Here is a 12,939-nt window from a genome sequence, read left to right on the forward strand (position 1 = left end):
CTATCAAGGGGGCCAACGCCCTGGCTATCGTAGCCCGCTACGACATGGAGTTGTGGTTCAAAATCGCCCCTCTATTGGACTTCTTTCCGGACGCCAAAAGGGCTGAGGCCCTTGAAATCTTACAGGAAGGTGAGATTGCTTCGGACCACGCCATCACGGTGGCAACCGTCATCGCCGACACCGGTTTCCATCAGTTGGGCAACAGCGTTTGCCTGAGACGACGAGGATGGCTCAAGGCGACGGATTTCCGCCAGGACGTACAAACCAAAGTTTTGGACATGCCCTTCGACGGGAACAACCTGTTTGGGAAGGCGGTTGATGAGTCCCTTCAGGCTATCAAGACAGACACAGAGGCTGCCCGGGAACTGGGAGTGCTCCAACAACGACGGCCGTCCTTTCGGAGCTCCGGAGGCAGACAAGGTGCCTCCAAGGGATACGGCAGTGGTTCCTCGACGTACCGCCAAGCGGCAAGATCTTCGTCTCAGGAGGCCTACAGGGGACGCGGCAAGTCAGGTGGTGCCCATCGTCGTCAACAGGGAGGTCAAGGAGGCAAGGCGGCCTCCATGCAAGATTGAACCGTCCGTGGGGTCGGGCCCCCGCCGAAGCACCCCGGTGGGAGGCCGGCTGACGAGGTTCATCAGCGGGTGGGAGTCCATCTCCACCGACCGTTGGGTGGGTGCTGGACGCCCTGGGCCAAGGGCACGCCCTCGAGTTCCAGAAGAAGTGCCCTCGCGTTCCACCCGTGGCCAGGAAGGAAAATCACGTCCTTCAGCTACTGTTGGAATTAAGGGCGATGCTCAAGAAAGGTGCCATCGAGCTCGTCCCAAAGAGGCTTCGGGGCTCCGGAGTTTACTCAAGGTACTTCCTCGTAAAGAAGACAGGACGATGGCGTCCCATCCTGGACCTGCGACGACTGAAAAAGTGCATCAAGGCACAGAAGTTCCGGATGGTCACTCTCCAGCACCTGCTGGGACAGCTGGAGGAGGGCGATTTCCTGTCGTCGTTGGACTTGGAGGATGCGTACTTCCACATCCCCATTCTAAAAAGACACCGAAAGTTCCTCAGGTTCGTGGTCCAAGGGCGGCACTACCAGTTCAAGGCCCTCCCGTTCGGATTGAAGTCGGCACCCAGGGTGTTCACCAAGTGCCTCGCACCGGTGGCGGCGCGGCTGCGCCTGCAGGGGATCCACGTCTACCCCTACCTGGACGACTGGCAAGGACAAGGGAGCTCGCCGTGGAGCACACTGTGAAGACCGTCCAGCTGCTCACGGACCTGGGGTTCTCCATCAACTTTCCAAAATCCCACCTGGTCCCGTCGCAAGTCGCCCTGTTTCTGGGAGCCAAGCTCGACACAGTGGAGCGGCTGGCCTTGCCGTCGGAGGAAAGGACTAGGACCATCCTGGGCAAGGTGCAGCGTCTGCTGGCCACGGACATAGCCTGAGTAAGATCTATCAAGTCCCTCCTCTGGATGATGTCCTCCTGCATTTATCTGGTGCGCCTTTGCAGGCTCCAGATGCGCCCCTTACAAGAGTTCCTTGACGCCCGCTGGGTCCAGTCGACGGGCAGCTTCGAGGACAGGATCCCACTCAACGAGACGTTCCGTCAGGCAATCCGGTGGTGGGGTACCCGCTTTATCTGTCGGCGGGCACAGATTTTCAGACCCCAGCTCACCAGGTGACGGTGACGACGGATGCCTCCCTGGAAGGTTGGGGAGCGCACTCCGGAGATCTTCACGCGAGAGGCCTTTGGCTCCCGGAGGAGAAGTCCCTCCACATCAAGATCTTGGAGCTCCGTGCAGTGTTCTGGGCCCTCGGGTCTTTTCTTCAATCCCTCAAGGGCAAGGTGGTGAGGATCTTCACCGACAACACCACCACAATGTTCTACATCCGGAAGCAGGGCGGAACCAGATCCCCTGCCCTATCCAAGGAAGCCCACGATCTGTGGCATTGGGCCGTCGCCCAAGGGATGTTTCTGGTGCCTTTTCATCTGGCAGGAATAAAAAATACCATCGCCGACTCACTCAGCAGAGAGCTGCGCTCGTGCCACGAGTGGGAACTACACCAGGATCAAGTGGATCGACTCTTCCGACGATGGGGCGAACCCCAGATCGATCTCTTCGCGACGGCGACAAACTCCAAGTGCCGGAGGTTCGCCAGCAGGTTCCCCCAGCTGAGGAGCATAGGGCGATGTTTTCTTGTTCCCCTGGGACGGCCTATTTCTTTATACGTTCCCTCCGTTGCCGTTGCTGCTCTGGCTCATCAACCAGCTCAGGAGGTACCGGTGCAGGATGATCCTCATCGCACCGGTGTGGCCAGGACAGATCTGGTTCCCGGACCTTCTGGACTTGTCAGCGTCCACACCAGTCAAGCTGCCGACAGACGCAGATCTTCTCTCACAACCCAGAGTCACTGAACTTGCAGGCCTGGCTCCTGCATTACTAGAGTTTGGAGGGTATGACATCCCAGCTGACTGCAGAGAGGTTCTTGCAAAGGCCAGGGCGTCCTCAACTCTCAAGTGCTATGGACATAAATGGAAGAGGTTCTCTGTCTGGTGCCGTGCACAGAAGATTAACCCTCTGCGGATTACGGCCCCTCAAGTATTGCCGTACCTACGGTCATTGGCCAAGGCTGGACTAGCTCACGCTTCCATCAAGATACATCTGGCCGCCATCTCACGATACACCAGAACTACGGGACGGGCGTCCTTGTAGTCTCATCGGCTGGTGAAGGAATTTATGAAAGGATTGTTCCGATCATTCCCGCCGATGAAGGCCCCTGCCCCGGCGTGGGAGCTCAAAGTGGTGCTGACCAGGCTCTTGGGGGCCGCATTTGAGCCTATGCATTCGGCACCGTTGAAGTTTCTGTCGTGGAAGACAGCATTTCTCGTGGCCATCACCTCCGCACAACGAGTGGGAGAGATCCAGGCCATATCTTGCAAGCCACCATACTTGACTTTTCACGACACGAGGGTGGTGCTGAGGACACACCCCTCCTTCATGCCCAAGGTGCCGTCGGACTTCCACCTCAACGAACCGTTGGTGTTGCCAGTTTTCTTCCCGTCGCCTTCGTCACCGGCTGAGAAGAGGACTCTGCACTCGCTGGACGTAGCTAGAGCGCTGAAGTTCTAGGTGGAACGCACGAAGAGTTTTCGGAAGACATCACAGCTATTTGTAAACTTTAGTCCTGTGAATCAAGGGAATGCTCTCTCAAAGGCTTCCATTTCCAGATGGCTCTCCGGCTGCATCATGCACTGTCACCGGTTGGCAAACCGACCGCTGCCCGGCCGTCCGAGAGCTCACTTGACCAGAGCGATCGCTGCTACCACAGCGTTCCTATTTGGTGTGCCCCTGCTCGACATCTGCAGGGCTGCGACGTGGAGGTCGACACACACCTTCACGAGATTCTACTGCGTCGATCGGGACTCCGGGGAGGAGTCCAGGGTCAGCCAAGCAGTGCTGCGCAACCTGTTCGCTTAAGGTGAGCCTGGTGAAGGAGGTAAGAGATGCTTAATGTTGAGTTTTTTGTATTGCTTAATGTTGTGCCTGTTGCCAACTCCCGTGGTTGTGCATGTGTATACTGCTATGTATTCTTATATTCATGAGCATGTGAATCCATGCCAGACCCCATGCTGGAGAAGGAACAAGTTACTTACCTGTAACTGTTTTTCTCCAGCATGGGTCTGGCATGGACCCCTCTGCGGCTCTTCACTTGGTCATACTGCCACTTTACGTGCTACCAAATCTGAGGATGGCTGCCAGAGGCAGGGCTTGGGGAGAGGGCAGTCATTGGCTCGGGGCAGTATGACCCAGAGACCAGTGATTGGTTACTACTGAGAAAGACAGATCAGAAACGAAACTGATACTGATTTTTTTCTATACCGAGGATTCCCGGCCTGACGACGGGGAATATTCATGAGCATGTGAATCCATGCCAGACCCATGCTGGAGAACAACAGTTACAGGTAAGTATCTTGTTCCTTCCATTTGTTACAATTTCCAAGCAGCTCATTGGATTTACAGATCCACTGTGCCTTTCTGACACGAGTTTGGCTTCTTCAGGTTTGCCCAACGGGGCTTGGCCCGTATGGGGTCCAGTCCTTCCAACAGTAATCTCTGTGCACCAATTTCCTCATAGATCCTGCTACATAATTTTAGCAGGTTCTTTACCATATATTGTAGTGTACCCAGGTGTACTTTGTCAAGAGATACCGGGCTACAGTCCACGGGAGTGCAGTTTACAGTAGGTGTTTCGGCAAAAAGAATAGGAGAAGCCGATAGTCGCACATCGACTGGCTCAGTCACTTCATCATGCACATTTAACCTATTTTGATCACAACTGGGGTCATCCATCAACTCGGGTGCATAAATTTGATCAATACAATTATTTATTTTTGCAAAGAATAGCAAACCCCTTAAAGCAAGTTGTTATTGTTTATAGAAGCAGAATTATGTGGTGTGCTTTCAACAGGGTCCTCACTCAGTATTATTATAGGTCCCTGGGCAGCCACCTCGGCCACGTAATAATCTGTAATTTTCCCACGACAAAGTTCATCCACCATACTAATTCTCTCTTGTGTCAAGTTGTTTTAGTCATTTCCAATTTCAATTGTATTAATTTGCAACACACTTTTATTTGTGTCCTTCTGCCAGGGCCTTTGGTACTGTCCATCAATTTTTGGGTGCTGCATTTAAGTGGTTTAGTGTGCACTGAATCTTCCCTCTGAAAATCTCCCAATGTGGGTGGCTTTTAGCTGCCATTCATTTTGCGCTTCTCCTGGCATTGAGGCCAGTGCTACAAAAAATAGTAGCACCTGTGACGAAGTCCCATTCCTTTGGGCAAGCACCAGCCACAGGCAGTCGTCCTCAACCCCTAGGAGCATCTCATTTCGAACCCCAGGAGTCTAGGAACAGAGAGAGCCAGAACATGAAACCACATTAATATGGGGGTGCCCGAAGCTTCCTCTAACTAAACCCAATGCTCTAGAATAGAAAATAAACCCTTCAACACTCAGATAACAGCAGCAACACTTCAGAGTCACATGTGAGCTAGGGAATGCATGTTCTCACTTCACGCAGGGCCAAAGGAAATATTATTCATTGTGAGCCATGCCCATGACCCAGAGTTGGGTCCATCGGGTACAAAATGTCACGCAGATGGAGAGAAACTGACTTGCGTTGTATACAAGAAAACACGCCCAGCCTATTCTCCCTTTCTGGTGACTGTTGCAGAATGTACAAAGTTGTAAATCCCCACTGATAAATACATTATAAACACTGCAGAGAACCACCTAGGCTTGCCAAATGGTTTTGAGAGTCTGTATTCATACACTGGGGAAATAGAAATAGAGAGGCATGAGATGGAGCAGGCAATGGATGCAGGGGCTCTGGGAGTTTGGGGGTATGGGAAAATGCACACACATGTCCAGATCAGCTATTCAATGAAAGATGGCGGCAGACCTTTTCATTCCCAGCACTTTTCAACCCACATAACACTAAAGACATCACCCAATCACAGAGAAGCCCACGACACATAGCCCAGTTGTCAGTCACCAGTATTTCAAAGAAAACCAGCTGAGTCAGCCACTGTCTATCCGTGGGAGAACAGGTAGGAGGAGAAGAGTTTACTCTGGAAAACCCTTGTCCTGGAGACCGTGAGAGAGGAAAGCCCATCATCAGAGACTGGAAGGAGAAGATTCTGGTGTATGGTAAGGTGTCAGAAGCATGGTGGCAGAGAGATTGGTTTGAAGGAGGATCATTTGGGATAGTAAGGGAATAGTAGTGCGGATCAGGAGGGACACCCAGGCTTGATGGCAACAGAGAAAGGAATAGCTTGGGAGCAGTGACATAGGGATGTTATATGGAGAAGGAAGTGAGACGTACTTTCTGGAAAGAGGACTTTTCTGCAGTAGAGAGAGCTTATCTGTATGGAGCAATGGCAATAGAGGAGGGAGTGATATGCCATCTAGGATGGGAGAGTTGTACAGGAGGTGGAGGATAGTGTTGGTGATTCGAAGGAGAGAGGAGTACTGTAGGATGAGAAGGTGAATTACCATCTGAGAAGACCGCATTGTTGCCAGGAAGAGGAAATCGGAGGAGAGTGGTGAAGGAGATTGGATTGGAAATGTGTCTTAGGGAGAGTCAAGATCTAGGAGGTGAGGATTGGCATGATGAAGGAGAAGTCTTGGAGGCTGGAGAGGATCATAGTGAGAAGTGAGATACCATCAGAGGAGAGAGTATTGTGGGCAGGAGGAGGTGAATAGAGGCCTTAAAAGGATAGAGGAGAGATTGCTCAACTAGGAATACGTTAGAGCTGAACCATTATCCACAAAGTAGAGAAGGTGACACCTACCTGGCAGCTAGCATTTGGAGATTCCAGAGGGTCATCATAGTCCAGGGGAGAGCACCGAGATGGGTGGAGGACAAGATAGTGCTTCTGCGCCTCTGTGTAAGGTGGCATTCCTAGGTTCAGCCATAACAGTGAACGGCAGGAGGGAAAACAAGAAATGAAGTGGGTAGATTATTGAACGCAGGGCCATGCTTTCCCACTGAACCCCACCAGAGCACAACAGACCATCCTACTAGTGCCAATCCTGTGCCCAGCCTGGCGGCCAGCTTTCGGTGGTCTACCAGTAGAAAAGCATATGGAATAAGCTTAGGGGGTAGCGGTCAGAAAGACCCCAGAGACACTGCTCTGCCAGGGGGCCAGGGTCTGCGGCCTTTGGAAACCCAAAAAAGAGGCATAGAGCGAGATGATCCTTTCACCAGAAACCCTAAAATGGGAACGGATGCCTTCAGCCCTACAGATAAGGGGTGTATCAGACACTTTTACTCTGTAAAAATAGGCAAATACTCCCAAAAAATAAAACGGGGAGTAAAAATACTCCCAACACAAAATGAGAAACAAACCTATATGACCATGTGCCCTTGCTTTCACTCACACAGCTCCATGAATGTTTGGACCAGCAGTGCACGTAGTACCACAAGAAGACATTGCTAGTATTACTTCCTGATCGAAAGAAGTGAACATGTATCTTTTAATGTGTATGAATGACTAGGTGCAAAGAAATAATTATTATAAAAACAGTTCCGTTTCCCAGTTAAAACTTATTTTTACTCACTTAGAAATACCTACAAGATCATTTTACTCCTAACTTTAAGAAATAGGGAGTAAAATACTCCCACTTCAAAATCTTATCTGGAGCACTGGATGCCTTCCGTGATGAAGAAAATACCTGCTACCTGAGTTGGATTGTGTAGAACTTCGGGAACACTGATCAGCTTGTTGGAATCTCGCTTTGAAGCAAAAAGGGGAGTCCCTGTTCTTTTGAGGCCTCGTTTAAGAGCCCCATGGGTCCCTCCCTCACATTTTACCCTGATACGTGAAGCAATCATCTTAACACCTAATATTATTTAGTTTTGCAAGCATACTAACACCTTACATTGTCTTATGTATCACCGCCGGTAAGATAGCTCATCGGGTTAAGCGCTCGCTGCTGTGATCTGAGCGTGATCTGCAGGTCGCAGGTGAATCCCGGCAAGGCCAACTCAGCCCTTCATCCTTCCGAGGTCGATAAATGAGTACCGATTTCGGTTGGGTGATATTGTATGCAAATATGTGCTCTGTAAAGCGCTTTGGATTAAGGTGCTATAGATAACACATCATTATCATTATGTGCGCTTCTTTAATAGGACCTTTGAAACCAACTCCTTTTTCGGGTCTCGGTACTGGGGGCATGGTGGCAGTTTTTCCCAGCCTTTCATAAAAAGTACAAGTCAGCAGCCAGTTGCAGTAACTGACATACCAATGTCAAGCTGTGTCTGTGATTGTGTTTTTGGACTCAAAGTGCACTCAATGGGGAAAAAAAACGATCTATAATTTAAAAACCAAAACTCTCATAAATGTAAATTGCATGAAGTGACATGGATTGATCATAAGCATACAGTCCTATGAAAAGAAATGCAATTTTATTTTATGTCATAGACTTACTATCTCTTTGCAGCATCACTGAAGCGTGTGATTATTCACACTTAAAGCAATGGATGTTAGGTACTATCATTTTACTGCTGCTAATGGACCAGTGTTTTTTTTGTTTTACATCCCTGCAGTAGTGTCTTGGGATAATAGACGCTACTCTGTCCGCTAAAACTCTAAACCTGTATGCTGAAGGGAAAAGGGAAACTAATCCTCTTGAGATTTTTGGGGTCTGTTAGCCATGATATGGTTTCTGATCATTTCAAAAGCACACATTTGTGCTGTGTATTTCTGATTGAAGTTATTTATTTATTTCACTATACCAAAATACATTGTTACACGTTGCAGTGATTTGAAAGGAATTACATCAAAATATAGCTACTAATCCATTTAATAAGTTACCAACATCGCCTGAATGTTTAGCCATGTAAAGATAGGCTTGTACCTTTTATTCTGTGGGTGTATCTTTCCTTCCGTTGCTTGTCATTTATGGCAGGCAGAAGGAGTTACATACGTTCTTTTACAATCACAGCCAGAAGACATGTGCCCTACAGTTTGCAATAGGATTGACATCTTGGGAAGTGCTTTAGCTGTATTACAGTGTGAAAAGGCACAGAGGTTTCTACTGCTTGCTGCGAGTTAAAAAGATAACAGCACAAAGTGTATCTTATGAGTGAGAACTAATGTCTTCCCAGAGGACATTTGAGACATGAAGGATATGCCTGTTGACAGCTGTTATTTTATCCCTCCACAAAATTCTCAGAATCGCGTCAAGCAATTGCACGCCTCACCTTTTTCTCTTTGATTACTTCACGGAAAACGAATCTTTAAATAAGTATATTGAAACATGTTGTTTGAAGCACTGTATATGTTATTGGTGTTTGATGGAGTGCCACCGATGTTTCTAAATTACAATACCTTGAGGGTGACCACTGCAAAAAAGTACCCAATTTGTAGACATGTGAAATTACTCACAGTTTACACTAAAAACAGTAACACTGATTAATTCCTGCTGAATATAAGTGTGAACACCAGAGTCATCTTGGGCGTGGTTGATCAATTTGTGATCCTAACTGTTCATGGACAGCCCAGCTCCATGTAAAGTGCCTGATCAGTCAGGCCAACGTGGAGAAAGAGATGGCGGGAAAGGAAACCCACAAATGCATAGGTAACTAGGTTCATAATGTTTTTCTTGGAAGCAGATTAACATCTTACTCAAATTGGAGCACTCCTTTGATTTATTTTCAATAGTACATTTGTCCTTTTGCTGAGCCTTTAAGTTTATATTTTATTTATATTGCAATAAGATTTAGAAAATCTCTCCTTTTTCTGTGGCCTCTAGCTCGATAAATTTGTGTCAGCCTTGCTAGCAAACATTTAGTGTTCCCAGACGTGAAGGCATTGAATTGTTTTGATTAAATATATGGTACTCTGATCATTCCATTTAAAGGTTTGTATGTTCTTTCATCCCGGAGCAGTGTATAAACATCTGAGTATTCGATTTCTTTTGTACTTCTTCCTTTGGCAGTTTTAAGCCTGACATAATTATATCTTTTGAGATGGTCTATGGCCTTTCCTGAAAGACAGTATGAATCAATGGAAGTTAGTAATGTCTGGATGTGCCGATTTCTAAACTAGGTTTGTTGTAGGTCCCATCTATAATGTTCTGTAAACCATTGTTTCCACCATTTGTAAAGGTTTTTAAACTATACTATTGTTAAGACACATTTGTTATGTACTTTTTTCACTGTTCTATGTTTGTGTGCACGTCAAATAGTATGAATTGTGTCGAACGTATATTGTATAAGAATAGATCCATTTTATGGTTTAAATATGCTCTTACTTTTTCCTTTTTTCATGGCACGGAAAGACAATATTTTACCAACATGTTTATTTTACAGTTTGCAAACTGAATCAGTTCCAGTAGCGGCTAAGTAAGGACTGTTAAATCTTTTTATATTTGACCAGAAAAACTAATTACACAGATTGCATGTGTAAAGTCCTTGATCCACAAAGACACTTTCTGATCATAAGCAAATCAGTAAAATATACTTTTAAAACATGCAAATGAGTATGTGAACACCAATAAAACATTTGTGATCTCAAGTTTATATTCTGGCTTAATTTTCCCATGAATCATTTTCAGGTTATTTTAAACAATGAGGAAGATCAGGAATCATACAAAGTAATGCCAAGTATCATAATGGAATTTCTCAGTAGTCAATTAAAGACTGAATCAAATGCAGAGGGTTGGGAAAAGCAATAACAATTTGCGGTTTGTGCTGGCAGTCTAAAACTAATCTCAATATATTCTGTTTTCAGAGCCAGTGGAGCTGGACCAAAACTGACAATGTATGGGATTTGTATTTTTATTTTAGTGTTATAATGTTTGTCAAGAGAACCTGTGTGTTTGTGTGTGACTATACATGCCTCTTTAAATCCTCTTAATATGTGTTATCTCCTCTTAGACTTTACTACCTTTGGTAGATGTTCTATTTCTTGTTTGTATTGATCTATAACTTATAGGACTCTGTGCTTTATGAAAATAAAAATAGAAATGTATTCTGTAGCTGCTTTCCACAGCAACCTTTGCATTATGGTAACTAGGATGAATATATTGGTTTTGACCTCTCTGGAATTTCTTTCATCTTGGGACTACTGTACAGGAGTTAAGTCTCGGTGACAAGATGGTAGTATGTTTGGTGTAGGGGTTCTCCAAATGTGTCCAAAAATGTATATGTCCAAGATACATCTGGACTGTGTATTTATATTGGGATGTTGGGCATATTATCCGTCTGATGTAAACTGCATTGTTTTTTACATAGCCCTCACTTCCATCACAGTCGTGATGTACATGCTTTTGCATTGCCAAACTCTGTACAGTGGCAGTGAGGTCACCGTCCCGGGCAACTACATCAAGGTTTCAGTCTAACTCACTTGCAATGAGAGGAAGTTGCCCTGTGAGATTTTGAAAGTGGTTTTAAGTCACTTAATCAAGTCCTATATATGGTCAGTCCAACATAACGTAGCATAGGATCATTTTATATCATTAGTAAATGTTGGAGGATAATGAGATGAACATTTCCCTTAATTGGAAACGTGATTGTGGTGATATTTCTGTGCATGTAAGATGCTCTGGTCTGCCATTCGTGTGCTCATTAAAATTAACTGTATTTTTACTAAGCCCCAAGAGATTCCTATTACAGCAATCTGTAGTTATCACTGATTTTACAGGGTTTACCATTTAAAGCCACTTCCCGGTATTTGCAATGCAAAAGTTTGAAACCATGTAAGGTTTGTTGGCCAAACGTAAACTGAGCAACAGACTGACTGGGTGGTCCTGCGGTCCTTGTCTGCAGTCATATACTATATTTCTGTGCACTGTAATTTAATTCAACTGAATAATGAATTTGTCTTAGTATGTTGAATACATTTATTTTACTATTAATAAGTGGAGTAACTTTGCTGAAAATCTTGGGGGGGACATGACATCAAAAGTAAAACGAGGCTTCTGCCAAATGAGTGGGACAAAATGGTGCACCACATAAATTGGGGGGGGGGGGTGCGAACACTGTTGTACGCCCCCCTAAAATTCTACCATGCTGCTAATGAATCTGAATAAAACTGTTTATATATTTTGATATCATTAGTTATTTAACAGTAAAGTGCAATGGGATATTGTGTATAATTCGCTTTTGGATACATTTAAGATTTAAATATGTAAAGACATACAGAAAATAACAAGTTTATTTAATTGTAGTTTGTGTATAGCCACATCATGTCTGTCACCATTGGGAAGCTTCAGAGTACTTTTACAAGAGGGCAAGACAGGGGGATTAAAGGGTAAAATAAATGGAACTTTGCCCACCCCCCCCTAATTTCTGTGACTTTTGCAGTAGGTAACTATAGATTTAGGGCTTAATTCACAGAGTGTTTTGTAATGTCAAAACCTCATAGGAAAAATCTCTGTGAATTAGGCCCCAAGTGTTGCTTTTGATATCATCACTAATGGATAATATTCTCTTAGATGGAACAGATGAAGACTATTTGTTCCATGAATCTTTTAAACAAGAAACCATGTTGTAGGAACACGAGGAATGGATATAATATGAGTTATGTAAGGGTGTCAAAGAAGGAAGCTGACACAAAGGTGGCATAGTTTTGGTTATAGACATTTATTTCTGTGTGGAAAAAGGCCCTTAATATCCCTAACTTCTAAGAGGGGGGTTCCCTGCCTCAAAACTAGTGCTAAAAGTGTCTGTAAGAATGTCTGTCAATGTAATTCCACCGTCCTGTGTCAAAAACCTACTTGTATCCCTCACTCTGCATAACTAAAAGGTAAACTTACAAAAAGTTCCTTCTTTAAGGAGAATGGCTCCCTTCTCCTTCTTCATGGGTAATGTTCAAACGATTGTTCTCTCAAATCAAAATTACCAGGGGGAAATGACTTCCTTCCCATTGTATGATTTGGTATACTTCACAACAATGCCAGGGGGAATGACTCCCTTTCCATGGCTTCTTGATCTGCTCTCTCAGTTCAGGACCAAGAGAATGCCTCCCTTCTTTTGGTTTGCTTTTGGCACAGTTCAACACAAGACGAGGGGGGATGACTCCCTTCCCCTGGAATTTTTACCAGAACTCCCAATTTGGAACCAGGAGAATGACTCCCTTCTCCTTGTATGATTTGATATATTTATTTCTCAGTGTTTTCAACTTCACTCACACTTTGCCACTCTGACTGGTTTTCAACAAAGTCCCATATGGTGTCATGGTCCAAGACCCTTCTCTGATGGTCAGTGCTGCTATCAATGTTACGAGAAAGATTTCCATGTCTAAGTTTGGATCCCAGATCCTTCTGTGGTCAGTGGTTTTCCTTCTCCCACTGTAACAAGGTAGATTTCATCTGATGCTTTCCGTTTCTAGTTTTGGGTCTCAGACCCTTCTCTGGTATTCAGTGGTTTTATGAGTGC

At 45.5% G+C, this 12,939-nt stretch overlaps 1 protein-coding gene across 8 annotated transcripts in view; it reads left to right on the forward strand.

Moving 5' to 3' along the window:
- MYO6 (myosin VI) overlaps window positions 1-12,939 on the forward strand; it is a 1,279,197-nt gene that overhangs the window by 1,134,834 nt on the left and 131,424 nt on the right. For 3 of the 8 annotated variants that reach the window (XM_069606276.1, XM_069606277.1, XM_069606279.1), the window contains exons 29-30: window positions 9,871-9,903; window positions 10,292-10,321. The exons of 3 other annotated variants lie outside the window; for them this stretch is intronic. In XM_069606276.1, coding sequence (XP_069462377.1) covers window positions 9,871-9,903; window positions 10,292-10,321 — 63 coding nt within the window. The remainder of the gene's footprint in view (window positions 1-9,870; window positions 9,904-10,291; window positions 10,322-12,939) is intronic. 2 more of the 8 variants (XM_069606278.1, XM_069606281.1) reach the window with 1 other exon arrangement.

Source organism: Ambystoma mexicanum, chromosome 4p, assembly GCF_040938575.1.
Source record: "Ambystoma mexicanum isolate Mex_15411 chromosome 4p, UKY_AmexF1_1, whole genome shotgun sequence".
Classification (NCBI taxonomy): Eukaryota; Metazoa; Chordata; class Amphibia; order Caudata; family Ambystomatidae; genus Ambystoma; species Ambystoma mexicanum.